The sequence below is a fragment of the Cavia porcellus genome, unplaced genomic scaffold, assembly GCF_034190915.1.
Source record: "Cavia porcellus strain 051 isolate PalLab524CR breed Dunkin Hartley unplaced genomic scaffold, mCavPor4.1 scaffold_25, whole genome shotgun sequence".
Classification (NCBI taxonomy): domain Eukaryota; kingdom Metazoa; phylum Chordata; class Mammalia; order Rodentia; family Caviidae; genus Cavia; species Cavia porcellus.
In genome coordinates, this window is record NW_026947508.1 from 28,387,425 (window position 1) to 28,405,372 (window position 17,948).

At 42.8% G+C, this 17,948-nt stretch overlaps 1 protein-coding gene and 1 non-coding gene across 3 annotated transcripts; both read right to left on the minus strand.

The window, feature by feature from the left end:
• Window positions 1–212: 212 nt before the first annotated feature.
• Trappc3 (trafficking protein particle complex subunit 3) lies at window positions 213–16,832 on the minus strand. 2 transcript variants are annotated; one of them, XM_063236076.1, is made up of 6 exons: window positions 16,626–16,814; window positions 9,856–9,885; window positions 4,197–4,294; window positions 3,871–3,970; window positions 1,938–2,120; window positions 213–1,127 (listed from the first exon to the last, which is right to left on the minus strand). In XM_063236076.1, the coding sequence occupies exons 1-6, from the start codon at window positions 16,665–16,667 to the stop codon at window positions 1,008–1,010; spliced, it is 573 nt and encodes a 190-aa protein (XP_063092146.1). In that variant the 5' UTR covers window positions 16,668–16,814; the 3' UTR covers window positions 213–1,007. The 2 variants fall into 2 exon arrangements, with proteins under 2 accessions (XP_063092146.1, XP_003471389.1); XM_003471341.5 differs by lacking the exon at window positions 9,856–9,885 and having other exon boundaries at window positions 16,626–16,832.
• Window positions 15,074–15,277, minus strand: LOC111757253 (small nucleolar RNA SNORA73 family). Its single transcript, XR_002791626.1, has one exon. It is a non-coding gene; the product is annotated as a small nucleolar RNA SNORA73 family (small nucleolar RNA).
• Window positions 16,833–17,948: the final 1,116 nt, after the last annotated feature.

Here is a 17,948-nt window from a genome sequence, read left to right on the forward strand (position 1 = left end):
AGTTTGGCCAATTCTGAACCATGGCATCTCCATTTAACAGGTTTATGACCTTAGGCAACTTTGTGGCCTCTCCTATGGAAATGGAATTGTTGCCAACCAGATAACACAAAGCGTTCAGCACTGTCTGATAATAAGTGCTCAGAAAGTGGTACTCCAGCGTTCTAGTCAAACCTTTCATGGCTGAGCAGAAGGAAAAGAAGACATTATTGGGATTTCATTCAAGAATGTGTCTTTATTGAAGAATTTTAAGAAAAAAGGATGAACCCTCTGTAAAAAGAGGAGATACTGCCTCCAAACAGCAAGGAGGAATGAGACCTGGGTGGCTTCCCAGAAACTGGTGTTTCCGGCATGACTGGCTCTCAGGTCCTGCCAAACGCTACAGCATATCACAGGACAGCTAGTAATCCCATCCACCCTCTCCCAGCCCTTCACCCAAGCCCCCAGATTCCCTACAGCCATTTGCCAAGAGCTTGATAAAGGTTCAGGGGTAAATGTGCCAGGCTTACCACTCTTTTTCCCCCCAGTACAGGGGACTGAAACCAGGGCTTTGCACTGAGTTACATCCACAGCCCTGTTTATTATTTTGAGACAGGTTCTCACTAAATTACTAACCTGCCCAGACTGAGCTCAATCTTGTGATCCTACTGCCTCAGCCTCCCAGTGCTGGGATTACAGGCGTGAGCCACCACACCCAGCTCAGGCTTATTTCTTAATGGGGTTGAAGTAGGTTTGCTCTGGAAAATTCACAGGAATGTAAAATGCTTTGAGCTCTTTCTAATCCAACCAGCAATGATTACATCCAGCCCATTTTAAGGGAAAGGGAACAAAGAATTCCCCTCCTGAATGTGTACACTTCTAGGCAAACTGGACTGTATCAGTCTGCTCTTTATTAGCATGGAAAATGGAAACAAGGTTAGAATATATAACATCTGTGTTAGAGTCACTGAGTTTTAGAGGCAGAGGGCACTCAACAAGTGTCTTGCTGGCTACTCTCCAGTCCAGAACGGTCACTCTTCTCCAGCTGGGAGATTGTCTTCAATCCTCCTGATGAACCTCATCCGGATTTCTGTTACACCATCTCCTTTCAGGGTGTCCTGGACAAACTTGGCCTCCACTGCCATTTGGACCTGGAGGAAGAGTGGGAAATGAAGCGGCAGAGGCCTGGCCATAGACACCCCTGGGGACGGGGATGTAACCGATACATATACAGCAGACAGAAGAGCTGTTTCTCACAAGGACAGGACTGCCAGCTCAAATGCTCCACTGCAGAAAAGTTTCTCCCAGCCCACAAGAAGAAATTCAAGAATGAGGCTGTCATAAGAACCGTGGGAGCAATGAAACCCAAAATGTGTAATAGTCATTATACAAAAGAGAGGAAAAGAAAGTGCTCCAAACTATATAACTGCATGTATATTTAAGTGTATAAGATAGAAAATGATATCACAGAGTTTTATTGGATCAATGAACAGAACTGTTTGCAGTATCATTGATGGAATGCCCACTTTACAAGCTTTAATTTTGTGACTTGAACAATTATTTCTAAGATGACAATATATAATCCATTAACTAGTGATTTCCTACTGTTCATTTTTTTTTCTGTAAATCTGTATAACTTGTACCCTTTCCCTGCTTTTTTTTTTTTTTTTCTTTTCTCCTTAAATAAAATTAAAAAAAAAAAAAAAGAATGAGGCTGTCACCAGGGAAGCCAGTCTTGGAAAGGATGTCCCTAAGGCTGTAGGGTTTGACAATACCACTTCTCAGCCTAGCAGGGATGATCAGCTCCATGCAGAGATGCCTAACTTGGGTCTTAGCGGCATGGCCACTTCAGGGAACAAAGGTCAGGGATGAGCTGAAGCCCTCCTTTTCTCCCTCTCATTCAAACATTTATGAAGCCCCTACTATATTTCAGTGTTGCAGAAGGAATGAGCTACACTTACCATTTCCAAGGCTCCCCGCAATACCCCACACAAGAGATTGGAATAAATAAGGGATGAGTGGTTATCAGGAAGTTCCACAAAGTCCACCAAGGGGTTATTTTCTAAAATGAGGGAGAATTCATCACCAGCTGGGCTCCAATTAGTGATGCTTGGAGTGATGCCCAAGTACATCTTGAACGCCACCTGTCAGGGAACACACAATAGCACTACAGGGAAGGACAGCAGGAACTGTACAGGCAAGGCGGGGGGACACAAGCGGCTAAGGAAAAGAACTGTGGCCTCTGAAATGCGATGAAGTTCTAGATATTCACGCACAACAGAAGCAGCATCTGCGCATGATTCTGAATTGTCCTTCAGGAGCTCATAACTAGGCACCAGCTCCCTCTCTGCCAGTGCCTCTCAGTGGAGTGGAGCACCAAGCTTCCAGGGTCAGCTGCCCTGAGCCACCATCTGAGCAGAGGCCTGAACCTCCCCAGCCCATGGGTGCCGCCTGAACCCACCTTCAAAAAAGTGAACCGGTCACCTGGACACCTTCCCTGCCCCCCTCTTCACTCTAAACCCTCACAAAGCTTGCTCCTCTATCACCTGTCTTCGGATGTGCGCAGAGCCAGCATGCCTACTACTAACAGCACCATCCTTGAGGTAACTGCAGGTATTGTTTACTAGCACTATGATAAAAGAACACTAATATTAGCAGTAAACATTTATGATACGTACAACACTATGCTAAGTGCATTCATTTTACCTGAATGCTTATGTCCATAATTCATTCACTCTACAAAAATCATGTAAAGTAGCTCTTATTTTCTCCAAAAGTGAAGCAACTAGTAATCAAAGAAGTTGAAAGTTGCCAGGCAAGGGCTGGGGATTTAGCTCAGCAGCACAAGCACCTGCCTTGTAAGCAAGTGGTCGTGAGTTCAATCCCCGGTACCGATTTAAAAAAAAAAAAAAGTTGCCAGGCATAGTGGTGCCTATAATCCCAGCATTCTGAGAGGACGAAGCAGAAGGATCACAAGCCTGGCTTGGGCAACTCCAGCAGACCCTATCTCCAAATAAAACATAAAAAGCCCTAGGAAGCTAGCTCAACACTAAGGTCCTGGGTTTAATTCCAATGCATCAAAAAATAAAAAGTACAAGGAGTTACCTAAGAATCCAGTTGATAAATACCAAACCAAAACGTGAAGTCAGGAATGTTTATAGTCTGTATCTTTGTTGTTGTTCTGCTGTGCTAAGGATGAACCAGAGTCTCACATGTGCTGGGCAAGTGTTCCACTAAAGTTCCCTTCTATCTGTGTCTTTTTTTATTTTTGTTTTTGTTTTGTGGTACCAGGAATCCTACCACTGAGCTATATCCCCAGCCCCTAGCCTTTTTAAAATTTTTTATTTAAGGCAAGGTTTCCTTAAATTGTCCATGCGGGACTCAAACCTTGCAATCTTCCTGCTTCAGTCTCAGTGCTGGGATTACAAATACGTACCACTTGTGCCCAGCTCCATTTGTATTCTCTTTCGTTTTGTTTTTGGTTTGTTTTGTATTGACATTTTTTCTTTTTCTGAGCAAGCTACATAACCCCCGCTGTCTTCAAACTCACAGAACTCTTCCTATCTCAAGTCTCCAGAAAGCCAGGATTACAGGTGTGCATCACCATACCCAGCCTCCATCTGCACTGTAACCCTCACGTTGCTCTGCTATGCCTTCACAGTGGAGGAGATCTCGTCTTTAATTCCCGTGGGGCTTTAATCCATAGGGATGACCCCAATCATGCTTCCCTTTCTCATAATCTGTTACTCCCAGTCACCAGGAAAGCTTCTTGGACCCCAACACCTGCCTACTCAGTCTTTCGGGAGATTACAAGCCTAAAGGTGACACTGACATAGGAAGCAGTGCTTCCCAGGGGCAATCTTTCAGCATGGCCAGGTGGCCCAGGATAATGACCTTGGCGATGACATCTGCAGTTTCCCGAAAGTCATGGCATCTGCCAACATTTGACCGTGCCAAAAAATCTTCAATCAGTCGGACTCCTATGTTATAGCCCCTGGAAGGAAAAGAACAGAACATTATGAGCTCTAAATGTCTTATGTTTGAACATAAGGCTATTATTAGTAAGGGGGAACTGGGAATAACCACAAAACATCCCAATGAATGCACCCAGTGGCAACTCTACCCCTTCGACAGGACACTGTGGAGGGCTGTAAAATACAATGAAGACTCAAGAGTGCCCGGGAGCACCTCTTTTCACTCCTACAAAGGTGCTCACTCACATTTTGTCCAGCTGTTTATTCACATCTTCATCATTTTCATAGTCTTTGCATAGCTGGGTGACAAGAGCCCCATAGGTCAGGGTGAAGAGTTCAGAGCTCTAAAAGAGATTCAAAAGGCAATCAGAGCCAAGTAACACAAACAGAAAATGAGGTGACAATCAGGACTGGCCTTGATGCAACTTTTTTTGTTTGGTTGGGTTTTTTTGAGACAAGGTCCCCTTATGTAGTGCAGGCTGGCCTTGAACTCACTATGTCGCCCAGGCTGGCTTTGAACTCATGACAATCCTTCTGCCTCAACCTTCCTAGTGCTGGGATTATAGGCATGCATCACTACCACGCCTGGTGATACAACTGTCAAGATTCAAAGAAAGGTCACCTGTGTCTGCAGGGGAAAGCACATCTTTTCCATGGAGTAGCCAGGGCATGTGGCTCCCCAAGGTCAACTGGCCAAGCCTACAGCCAGACTCTGTATAAAAATCAGGCTGGAAGAAGCACCTCATGTCCTGGACAGTTGCTCTTCCAACACACCAAAGTGGACCTTTGACAACCCCAAGTCACCACCCTAGCAGATCAGCCATTAGAATCTGGTGTGGGAGTAGTAGGTGCTCATTTAGCAGTTACCAACTAGCCTCTATGTGTCGGCAGGTGAGACACCTCAAAACACCTCAACCTATAATTAAGATGTACTCCTAAAAGACCAAAAAAAAATGATTAAAAAAAAAAAAAAAAAAAAAAAAAAAAAGATGTACTCCTATGGCTTCACCCAGAAGAAGCAGAGAACTCAGGGGCCAGGCCACAAGGAAGAAAGGAAGTCCCACAGAAAATCTGTTGTCTTTCCTTTTTTTTGGAAAGCTTTAAATTTATTTTATTTTAGTCTTTTTGAGACAAGATTTCACTATGTAGTTCAGGCTGGCCTTGAACTCACTTTATAGCACAGGCTAGCCTCAATCTCCCAGAGATCCTCCTGCCTCAGCCTCCTGGGTGCTGGGATTACAGGTGTGTACCACCACATGCAGCAATTTTTTTATCTTGTATACACAGAGTTAGCAATGGTCTCTTTCACTGAGTGCATGTCTTGGATAATCCATCAAAAGAAGATCACTTAGTCCAATGTGCTGTAGTTGATAATCTCTCGTTGTGAGGGAAATACTGGTGGTACATGTTCAGACCATGTTTCTGGATCAACAGTGTTGGTTTGAGCAGATGCAGCAAGAACGAGAGCCCTAGGGGCTGGGGATTTAGCTCAGCGGCATAAGCACTTGCTTTGCAAGCAGGCGGTCGTGAGTTTGGTCCCTGGTACCGATAAAAAGTTTAAAAAAAAAAAAAAAAAAAGAGCAAAAGAACGAGAGCTCTGGCAGAATCTCCTGGGATGGCTCCAGTGGAGCTGCCAGTGATCCATGCTGTTTCCAGAGGTACAAGGAGGCAAAAGGCAAAGTCGACGGTCTTGAAGACAATCCCTCTTCAAACTCACCAGCACAGGAAAAAATACTGTTTCTCTTGACAGGTAAAATGGTTCCAGTAAAAGGAGTAAGTAAGGAATACAATCTTCTTTTTTATTTTTAAAGGAACACAATGTTTTGCATAACTGAAGCACAATACTGACCTGGACTGATTTCTGTTATGACCTCAGTTAAAATCACACAAACTCTCAAATACAGAATTCTAACTATAGGAGCTGGGGATTTAGTTCAGTGGCATAAGCGCCTGCCTTGCATGTGTGCGATGGTGAGTTCGATCCCCAGTACCGATAAAAAAAACAAAAACAAAAACAACAGAATTCTACTACTTGCCAGGCACGGTAGCATATGCCCATAATCCCAGTAATCAGGAAGCTGAAGCAGGAGGACTGTATGTGTTCAAGGCCAGTCTGGGCTATATAGCAAGTTCAAGGCCAGCCTGAACTACATAGTGAGATCCTGTGCCCCCCAAAAAAAGAAAGAAAGAAGAAACAGAAAAAGAAGAAAGAATACTATTACCCATCTACTAAGAAAGAGACATGTGTGAAAGGAAAGGAAAGACAAATATTAAGGCTACAGAATGAAAGCAGCAGGCAGGGAAAAAGTATTACCAGATCTAAAGTGAGAAACACATTAACAGCACAGGTAGACCAACGGAGGGCTGGAGACGTGGCTCAGTGGTAAGAGTGCTTGCCTAGCATGCAAGCTGCCTCTGCCCTAGGTTAGAGCCCTAGTACTACAAAACATTAAATTAAATTAAGGCCAGGTGAGGAGGCGCAACTGTGCGTAATCTCAATATTTGGAGGCTGAAGCAGGAGGATCACTGTGAGTTCGAGGCTAAGCTGGTTTAACCTAGTGAGTTTAAGGTCAACCTGAACTGCACAGGGAGACTCTATCAAAAAAAGAATAATCTGAGTGCTTTTTTTCCCCTTGTATACTGCATTCTGCCTTGCATCACCTCACTTTTCGATCTCACACTAACTCAGTAAAGTAAAAAGGGGAGGAACCACTCTTACTTCTTAGAGAACACTGAGACTAGTACAATTAAATAATTTGCCCAATAGGGGCTGGGGATTTAGCTCAGCGGCATAAGCGCCTGCCTTGTAAGCAGGCAGTCGTGAGTTCGATCCCTGGTACCGATAAAAAGGAAAAAGACAAAAAAAAAAAAAAAAAAAAAAAAAAAATTTGCCCAAAGTCAAACAACTAATTATTAAGAAAATTAATCTGGGAGGACAAATGCCAAAGGTTTCCCACCCAATGTTCATTCGATCCACTATTCCCCATAGATGCAGTATTAAGCAACCCCCGCAAAAGAGGGGGAAAACCCCAGTGCACTAGAGTCAAAGAGAATCAATTTCAGAAGGCTCTTTGAACTCAACTAAAACAGTCGGATCAGGGTGTCTCCAAGAGATCATTTACCAAACACAGCAATTAAAGGAAAGCTATTAAGGAGGAGAATGATTTTTTAGTGAAGTCAAGGGCTTGGCACTAGAATGGCTTAGGCATGAATGGATGGAGACAATCCAGCAGTTACCAGTCAGGAGAGTTGGCACCACTGCATTAAATCAGGAGTGCTTTCCTTCCATTATTAATATGCCCTGGAGTGGAAACACCATGAGCCTCAGCAACCCAACCATGATGTTAAGGAGCATGCAGATCATGACACTATAAAGCATCTTACACATTCAGTCACCCCCGACCAAAAAAAAAATCAGGGTCCTGACTATCTATCCATGTTCATAAATCAGTATGCCTGAGATCCCTAACTCAGTTCTCCATGCGCCCTCTCTCCTCTTCACGCACTGCTGGCATTAAAACTAAAGCCTTGGGCTGGGGATTTAGCTCAGCAGCATAAGCGCCTGCCTTGCAAGTGCGTGGTCATGAGTTTGATCCCTGGTACCAATAAAAAAAACAAACAAACAAAAAAAACACTAAAGCCTTGTGCATGCTAGACAAGTGCTAAGCCACTCACAGCTACACTCACAGACTTTTGATTTTTAAAGGAGCTCTCCTAAGGTGCTCAGGCTAGACTAAAATTTGGATCCTGCATTGGCTTCCTGAGTCGCTGGATTACTTCTCCATTCATTCATATTCGTATTCTCATTCATCCTTCTCCCATCCTCTCCCTATCCTCTTTCCTCTGCCCCTAAGACCTCACTATGTAGTCTATGCTGCTCTCAAACTCATGACCCTCCAGGCTAAGCCTCCTGAGTGCAGTGATTATACATGTGTACCACCACACCTGGCTCTATGTCCTTTCTCGAATTTCCAGGTCTGGTGGCCAGGTGTGGTGGCACATGCCTGCAATCCCCACTTGAGAGGCTCAGGCAGGAAAATCATCAGGAGTTTATGGGCAGTCTGAGCTACATAGTGTTCAAGGGAACCTAAACTAAAAACTGTAACCCTGTCTCAAAAAAAATTTTTTTTCCAAGTGTCAGTATTTTCAATTATGAACCAAAGCCTGTTTGGGAAAATAAGCATCAAATATATAACTTAAATAAAAACAACAAATATATAATTTAAAGGACTTAATACTTTTTTAAAAAGGGGTGAGGCTATGAGCTATGGTATAGAGAAAAAAATTATCCAGCCAGGCGAGGTGGCACACATCTGTAATCCTAGCACTTAGGAGGCTCAGGCAGAACTGTTTGCAAGTTCGAGACCAGCCTGGGCTACAAAGTGAGCCCAAGGTCAGCCTGAACTGCACAGTGAGACTCTGTCTCAAAAAGACAAAAAAAAAAAAAAAAAAAAATTCAGGCAACAATTACTACTTACCAAGGACTACCTAGTAGGAAGGAGACAGACATACAGCAAAATAACTGAAATCCATAGTTTTTTCAGATAGTGATAAGTGCTATGGGTAAAAAAATAAACCATCAAAGAAGTCCAGGTGTGGTGATACACACCTGTACTCCCAGCACTCAGGAGGCTGAGGCAGGAGGATCCATGGGAGTTGAAGGCCAGCCTGGGCTACACAGTGAGTTCAAGATCAGCCTGAATTACATAGCAAGACCTTGGGGCTGGGGATTTGGCTCAGTGGTATAAGCGCCTGCCTGACAAGTACAAGGTCATGGGTTTCATCCCCAGTACCAAAAAAAAAAAAAGCCAGACCAAATGATTAACAACAAAAACTTCCAAAGGAGATTAGGAGGTGTTTATGCTCATATATGTGTACATATTGGCTATCATTAATTTTAAATACAGTATTCAGGGAATACCTCACTAAGGTGATATTTGTGTGAAGACATGAAGTAAGGAAGGGTAAACCATGCAGATATCTGAGTGAAAACATTCTAGACCAGTGATGGTGAACTTTCAGAGCTTTCAATGATAACAAACAGCCTGCTGCTGTATGCATGCCACAGGTTTACCACTACTGTTCTAGTGTAAGTGTAAATAAAAATCCTGAAGCGGAAATAAGCTTGACATGTCTGAAAAGTAGCTGGGAGGCCAGTGTCATTAGAGAGAGTAAGCAAGAGAGAAGGAAATGAGAGAAGTAATGGGACAGGAGGTTGTAGGGCCTCAAGATCACACAGTGTTTGGCCCTCATGATCCTTAAAACAAACATTTCCATGGGACCAGAAAATCAGTTTACTCAATCAGTCCACTTTTTTTTTTTTTTTTTTTTGAGACAGGGTCCCCTTATGCAGTTCAGGCTGACTTTGAACTCACTATGTAGCCATGGCTGGCCTAGAATTTGTGGTGATTCTCCTGCCTCAACCTCCTGAGTGCTGGAATTACAAGCATGTGCCACTATGTTCAGCATAACCAGTCTACTTTTGTCACTGAATTTAAGTACCACATTTTCCCTATCACAGAACCATGAGTTTATTCTGCAACACTTCTATTTTCAGACTACTTTCATTTTATATATATATATATAATTTTTTGTATCAGAGATTGAACTCACAACCTTGCGCTTGCCAGGCAGGCACTTACACCACTGGGCTAAACCCTTGGCCCTTTAATTACATTTAATAACAATAATTTTTTTTTAAATAACAATAATTAACTTTATTGTTAGTATAGTACGCCTGTAATCCCAGTACTTGGGAAGCTGAGGCGCGAGGATAGCTACGAGTTTGAGGGCAGGCTGAGTTATAAAGTGAGCTCAAAGTCAGTCTGAACTGCATAGTGAAACCCTGTCTCAAAAACAAAACAAAACAGGGCTGGGAATTTAGTTCAGTGGCATAAACACTTGCCTGGTAAATGCCAGGTCCTGAGTTCGATCCCTGGTACAAAAAAAAAAAAAAAAAACACTTAAATTCTAAGAATCTTTGCAATTCCGCCTTGATCCTAATAACCATGAGACCTAGGTTAGCAACATCACTTATCCTCATTGCCCAGATGACAGGTTAAACAACACATTCAACAGCCTGTCTATCCATCCATCTAGTGATACGAGGGATTGACCCAGGTACTAGGGATTGAACCAGGATCTTTGCATTGAGTTACATCCTCAGTCTGTTTTTATAATTTTGAGACAGTACCTTGCTAAATTACTAAGTTGCCCAGGCTGGGTATAAACTTGCATTTCCCCTGCTTCAGCCTTCCAGAGTGCTGAGATTACAGGTGTGTGGCACCATTTCATATTATCTTCCCTTCAGCAATACAATGCAATTCCAATGAGAAAATGATGTCTAGAGGACCAGCTGCACATCAAGTATTCAAGAAGACTTCTTTCCCTGGTGCTGGGGATTGAAGCCCTGGGCCTCACACACACTCACCAAACACTCTACCACTGACTAAGCTTCGTCTCTAGCCTTGTTATTTGTATTCTTTTTAAAAATTATTTATTTATTTTTGTGCCAGGGATCGAACTCACAACCTTGCACTTGCCAGGCAGACACTTACACCACTGAGCTAAATTTTGTTTTTAAATTTTTTTCTGTTGTTTTTTTTATCTTAAATGGGTTCTAGGTAAGGTGCTGCCAGAGTGCAACCCTAAGTAGGTTCCAAGCTGACTCTGAATCAATATAAAGAACCTTCTAACACATGAAACAAAAGTAGGTTTGTAAGTCAGATGGTCTGATTTACTACTTTAGAGCTGTGAAAACTCAGGTAACTCACTTTGTAAATTTCAATCTCTTTACACAAAAACAATAACAGGAAAACATGTCATGCTAGTCATAGGGCTGTTTGAGGATCTAATTAGATAATGGATTTGAAGATTTTTTTTTTTGTACTGGGAATTGAACCCAAGACCTTGTGCTTGCCAAGCAGGCACTATGTTGCTGAGCTATATCCTTGGCCCTTGAAGATGGTTTGCAGACAAGAACCCACAGGATTATGGCAGCTATGCCAGAATAATCTCCAAGTAGAAACAATCTGGGCATGAAAGTTAAGCCAATTTCTATCCTCAGATGTACCACTTCATGGGTCTCAGAAGGTGTTTTAATTAGTGCCCCAAACAGACACTAAAGGGGGCTACTGCTTAGAGCTAAGGCTCCAAGTCACGCTTTTTTTTAAAAAAGAGAATGAACCAAAATAAAACAGAATAGAGCCAATCAAAACAAAACAATAAAAGTGACACAGGACTTCAAAACAGTATAACAGGGGCTGGGAGTTTAGCTCAGTGGTATAAGCGCTTGCCTGGCAAACATGAGGTCATGAGTTCGATCCCCGATACCAAAAAAAAAAAAAAAAAAAGATACAAAACAGTATAACAGGAAATTAACCATTGCTACTGTAATGTCTCTTGTTATCTTTAAAATTACTGCCCATATCATCATACATGATAAAGTCAAAACAGAACAGAATAAAATCAATCAAAGGAAAGCACTGAATAAAAAAAAAATAAAATAGAGCAAAATGGGCTGGGGATATAGCTCAGCAGTACAATCTTTATGCTTGTCTGGCAAGCATAAAGTTGTAAGTTCCAATTCCTAGTATGAGAAACAAAGATAAATAAAATGGAGCAAAACAAAACAGAACAATACTGGATTTCAAAAACAAGACAAAAAAATTCCCCATTGTTGCTATAGTACATTTTGTTATGCCCTAAATAGACATTTACAGTATTGGCTTTAGGCTTGCAAAGTGAATCAAACAACGTAAGTATTAAGCTCTTTTTGTACCCTAGTTGCTGACAACTAAATCTGTATTCCTCTGAATCAGCCAGTTGCTTATGAGGGGAAGGGTTCACTCTTCTTGTCTCACAGCCCATGTACCAGCTGGCTCATGGGAAGGGCACATCTTGCTTCTCCTCCTAGCCCACAGTTAGCACTGGCTCACAAGAAGGGTGCATCCTGTTTCTCCTCTCAGCCCATGGTTACTTTTTTTAATAGTTCAGTTTGTCCTTGAACTCACTACGGAAACCAGGCTGGTACAGTAATCTAAAAGTTGAGATCACAAGGGTATACTACCACGCCCAGCCTATCAGCCATACTATTTTTGTCAAAACAGGTAACCCAATGTGAATCCTTTCTAGTAGCTGGGGTTGTAAGGTTAGTTTAAAAAAAAAAAAAAAAGTATCCTGCCCTCTCTCACGTTCCACCCTCTGGTCCTGGTGACTCTAAATGCAGGTACTTACTTAGTACTGGAAAAAGAATCCCAATGACATTATTCTCAGAACTAGAAAAAACAATCTTGAAAATCATATGGAACCACAAAAGACCTGGGATACAGAGTGAGATGCCACATGCCTAAACTTACAATCACAATACTTACAATGCTGAGGCAAGAGGATCATGTTTAGTCATGAATTCCAGGCCAGGATGAACAACATAGAGACACTCTGCTCAGAAACAAAAAACAAAACAAAGCAAAACAGAATACCCAAAGCAATCCTAAACAAAAAGAGCAAGGCTGGAGACATCACAATAACCAATTTCAAATTATACTATTAAGTCAAAGTAAGAAAAGAGCATGGTGGGGCTGGAGATTTAGCTCAGCAGCCTAAGTGCCAGCCTTGAAAGCAGGCAGTTGTGAGTTCGATCCCCGGTACTGATAAAAAGGAAAAAGACAAAAAAAAAAAAAAAAAAAAAGAAAGAAAGAAAGAAAGAGCATGGTACTAGCTCAAAAATAGACACACAGACCAAAGGAATAAAACAGAGGATACAGAAACAAACCCTCACAACTACAGTCCTCTTACTTTGAACAAAGGAGTAAAAAGTATACACTGGAGAAAAGATACTCTCTTTAACAAGTGATACTGGGAAAACTGGATATCCATATGCAGAAGATTAAAACTAGATGCCTATCTTCCACTCTGTACAAATACCAATTCAAAGCAGATAAGAGACATAGGTATAACTTAAAGCTTTGAAACTGATGAAAGAAAATAGGAGAAACACCTGAAGCCAGAGACAAACTTCCTAAAGAGGGTTCCAGTAGCACAGGAAATAACAAGAATCAACAAATGAGGCCATCAAATTAAAGTTTCTGCACAGCAAGGGAAATAACTAATAGTATGAAAAGACAGGAGATAGAAGAAAACTTTTAAACCAGAAGTGGTGGTACATACCTATAATCCCAGCATTTGGGAGACTGAGACGGGAGGATCACTGTGAGTTCGAGGACTGTCTGGGCTACATAGTAAATTTAAGGCTAGTCTGAACTAAATTGTGAGACCCTATCAAAACAAAAATCAAGCAAAAATAACTACACTGAGATTCCACCTCATCTAAGTCAGAATGGCTATCATCAAAAATTCAAACACCAAGTGAGGTATGGGAGTGCATTCTTGTAATACTAGTGCTCTAAGGCAGGAGGATTCAAAGACTGCAAACCCAAAACCAGCCTGGGTTGCTGGGCATGGTGGCACACACCTGTAATCCCAGCACTTGAGAGGCTAAGGGAGGACAATCACTGAGTTCAGGGCCAATCTAAACTACATCAAGGCCAGACCAAATTACATACCAACATCCTGTGTTGGAAAAAAGAAAAACAAGCCAAAACAACAACAAAAACCCTGGTTTTTAACCCTGGTTAAATTAGGAAGACCCTGTTTTAAAAAAAAAAAAAGTAGAGGAGGGGGAACTGAAGATGTAGCTCAGTGTGAAGGCTCTAGATTCACCTCACAATATCACTAATAATAACAAACAACTAATGCTGTAAAGGATGTTGGGGTTATTCATTGCTGGCAGGAGTATAAATTAAATCAAAGAAAGTAAATACAGCTACCATTAAAGAAATCAAATACAGCTACCATTTCATCTACTGTATCACTTCATATATACACAAAGGAATAAAAGTTAGCATACTATAGAGACACTTGCACATCCATGTTTATTATAGCACAATTCACAATAACTAAGATAGGGAAGTAGCCAAATGGCCGTCAACCAAAGAATGGATTTCAAAAGTGGCATATGTATACAATGAACTATTATCAGCAATAAAGATAAACAAAATTATGTCATTTGTAGGAAAATGGATGGAACCAGAGACCTGTGTGTTAAGCAAAATAAGTCAGCTCAGCAAAGCAAATATTGTATGTTCTTCTTAACATGTAGAATTTTAAAACGAGGATATCAAAGCAGAAAAGAGACTATTATTAGACAAAAGGATGGAAATAAGGATGCGGTTAAGACAGGATATAGGGGGGCTGGGAATTAGCTCAGCGGCATAAGTGCCTGCCTTGCAAGTGCATGGTCATGAGTTTGATCCCTAGTACCAGGAAATAAAAAAAAAAAAAAAAAGACAGGATATAGGGGTGGAACAGTGGGATGTGTATGATCAAGCTTCAGGCTGGCTTTGAACTTTCAGCAATCCTCCTGCCTCAGCTTTCTGAGTGCCAGGGTTACAGGGTACAATTGCCAGATTTCCATCGAGGCGTAGTGGCACACATCCATAATCACAGCATTCTGGGAGGCTGTTTCAGTGACTTAGTGAAACCTTGTTTCAAAATAAAAAGTACAAAAAGGAGTATGGATATAGCTAAGCACAAAGACCGTGGGTTAAATGCCTAGTATCACAAATAGTGATTTCAAGACAAAAAATTATACAAAAATGAAAGCATGACACAAAAACTAAGATTTCTCTGCTCATACTATAGGAGGAGGAAACAAAGGCCATTTGAATTTTACATGATCTCAACTAATGTAGGGTAGGTACTACTGAACCCATTTCATAGAGAGGAGACTCTAAGCCAGAACTCCAATTATGATCCATGCTCCATGTCACTATTTTTTGGTAATAATATTCTACTATAGTGTTGGTTCTAGGGCCTCAACTCAGGATGGCATGCATGCTAAACAAGCATGCAGTCACTAAGCTGTATCCCCAGTCCCTATACAGTTCCACAATGGCTGTGCCATTTTACACTCCCATCAGCAATGCATAAAGATTCTAATTTCTCCACATTTTTGCCAACACTTTGTTATTTTCTATTTGTTTTCTTTTTTGCAGTACTGGGGATTGAACCCAAGGCTAGCAGAGTTACACCACCAGTGCTTTTTTTTTTTTTTTTTTTTTAAACATTGTTTCCTGCATGGTTTATCTCCTTAGTTACTGCCCAAAGGACTCTGAGAAGTTGTAGGAATATGCAGGCACAGACACAAGGCCCAGCTTCTTCTCCAACGTTGTGGAAAGAGACTGTACATCACAGGGCAGAGCCCCATGCTCCCCTATGCCACCTGGACAGAGCCCAGGGAGAGTGACCTCCCGGAGTATCCACGTTGGAACCACCAATGCTTCTCCCTCCCCCCCAGGAAGTTGCTAGTGTACACCAGTGCTTTTTATTCCTTTAATTTTTAGACTCTATCTCACTAAATCATTCAGTTGTCCAAATTGGGATCAAACTTGTGTTCCTCCTGCCACAACCTCCCAAGTGCTGAGATTACAGATGTGCACACCACGCTCAGCTTCTGCTTTTAAACTTGGTATTTTTCTCAAAACCAGGGATTCTACTTTTCTTCTCTGTAGTGCTGATCCCCAAGCCCCTACCCCTTATACATACCCTGAATATGTCTGTGTATTTAATAAATCTGGGAAGAAGATGCATGATTAGCATCAGCTTCCAAAACAGATGCAGAGGAAAAAAAAAAAAAAGGTTAAATACTATTCTGGAGTAACAGGGCTTCCTTGTAGCCCACTTGGTGGTTTTTTCTGATGTAAGATGTAAAGGCATAAAGGAAGTTTAACGACCCCGTAAAAAACGAAGCGTCAACACAGAGTTCCTGATCTGCCCAAACAGGATACAACTTCAGACACTCTGTCCTGGGCCTCCCCATGAACATGCAGTTTGGCACAATACCGTCAGTCTAGATGCTCAGTTTTTAAAAACTTCAAAATAAAGACATGACATGGGCGAATCTGGAAAGAAATTAAGCAGAAGAAAAGGAGTATCTGCCAGGAAAGCGTTGGAGAAAAACGTTATCTTCTTGTCCAGACCCACTCAGCCCCTTTATTGTGTTCTACTATTCCTAGGGCAAGAGGGGAGCCCACCTTTTCTACTATTAGCGAGGCACCACTCACTCACACTGGTCACTGAACAGAAGAAAGTTCTTTTCGGACAAAATCAGTATCAGAGCACAGCTCACAATGCCCACAGCATAGTGTGAGACAAGACAGCCATTTAACCTGAAGTTATGCAGTTGGAGCTAGCAGTTCAAATCTTAATTCCTAGATATAAATTTGGGCGAGTTATACAACCTCCCTGAGCAGCAAAATGGCACATCATCTCCCATCTAGCAGAGTTCCTCTGCGGATCAAGTGAGAGACTGTACGTAAAATGCTTGGCCCAGTGCCTGACACACCGTAAGAGACCAGCAAGTGGCAGTTGCTATCATTTACTGCTCTCGCTGTTGTTGCTCTAGAACACAGCTGTACAGCGGTCTCTGCGGTGAGCTACTCCAGCACCTGCTCAAGCCCGGGACGCCCTCAGACTGAGCCACCTGGCGACTACCTCCTCCCACAGCTTCAGGAGGGCTCTTTTCCTAATCGTGCCTAGCGCCCGCGCGGGAACCAGGCCCTTTCTCCAACACGCCTATACTCCGCTTCACCGGCGGGGTCATGGGCTCCAAATTACCATTTTCTTGCTCTCAGTGCCGCGGTTCGCCTGCCTCGACATGATGTTGACCTCCCTCTTCCGCCTTGCCACAAGCCCTCTAGAAGACACTCCAGACGTCGCTCAACCCAGTCAAGGCCCCTTAGCCTCTGGGACTAATCCGCGCTGCTTCACCGAGTCTGCGCGGGTGCCGCTGGGCTCTATGGGACTCGTGGTCCGTCTGACAATAACTCCGCCCAACGGACGCAAGACTACAGCGCCGGACCACCCCGGCCGAAGCCCCGCCCCTCGCGCAGCGGAACTACGGGTGCCGAAGTGCCTCGCGAGTCCTTGGCTGTCATTTCCTGGACCTTGGATTGTATTCTGTCGCTGGGTGGCGTCCGTAGCCTTGCAGCAATACTGTATTATCCACCCACTGTCACCTCTTCCCTCCCCCACGCTTGCCTCAAAGATGCGCTGCAAATTCCTTTCTCGCGGGTTGGTCTTGGAAAGTCCCTCTTTCGAACTAGTTGCTTCCGCTGTTGCTGCAATTCGGCGCCAGAAGCTCCCAGGATGTCCCAGAAACTAGCAATGGCTCACACACAGATCTGGCTTCTTGTTTTTGTTTTTCCAGTGCTTGGAATAGAACCCATGACCTCGCACATGCTAGTGCTCTACTGCTGAGCTACAGCACCAACCTGTATTATAAAAAATTTTAATGAACACCTACTCTTTGTCAAGAATTTCGCTAGTGTCTTTCTTTTTAAACTGTCATCTGGTACGACTCCCTACCACCATTTGCCTCGCAGTGGAATACCCAGTCTTTTAGATAAAGTCCAAGTCATTTTCTTCCTCCTGTTTCCCTAAAACAGCTACACTGCCTGGTTCTCAGAAAAGAAAGACCACCAACCCTAGTAGCATCTAGTCCTGAGTTTTAATCCAGGCTTTGCCATATGAGGCCAGTTGCTGGATTTCACTCAATTGATGATGCATGCATGCAAATAAAACATAAAAGGCACATAGTGAATACACATTTTCCCTTTCTTCCATCCACCTGCTAAAAACACAGCCCCGTGAATATTGGTGAATGTACTGGCTGACCCCTCTCACCATCATGAAGAGGAAGTCCCATAGTCACAGATCACAGCTCTTTGTTTTCAGCTCCAGCTATCTCTCCTTAGTGGTCAAAGCTGAGGGGGCTGAGCTGAGGAGGATGGAGTCCTTGAGCATTTCAGTCTGATAGCCTGACTCTGTAGCAGCTGTATTCTAGCCCCTAGCCTTCACCATGACAACCAGCCTGTGCAGAGGGGCCAGTTTAGATTGGGAAAGGCTAGAGGGGCCTAGGAGTTCCCTCGGTCACTTCCT

What these genes read in the sequence shown, in the direction of transcription:
- Trappc3 (XM_063236076.1), bottom strand. Translation starts at nt 16,667, where the DNA reads ATGTCGAGGCAGGCGAACCGCGGCACTGAGAGCAAGAAAATG. An exon ending in GCACTGAGAGCAAGAAAATG is followed by an intron (nt 9,886 to 16,625) that starts GTAATTTGGAGC and finishes TTTTTGTACCAG; the next exon opens with GGATCGAACTCAGGACCTGG. An exon ending in AATAAACAGCTGGACAAAAT is followed by an intron (nt 3,971 to 4,196) that starts GTGAGTGAGCAC and finishes TTTTCCTTCCAG; the next exon opens with GGGCTATAACATAGGAGTCC.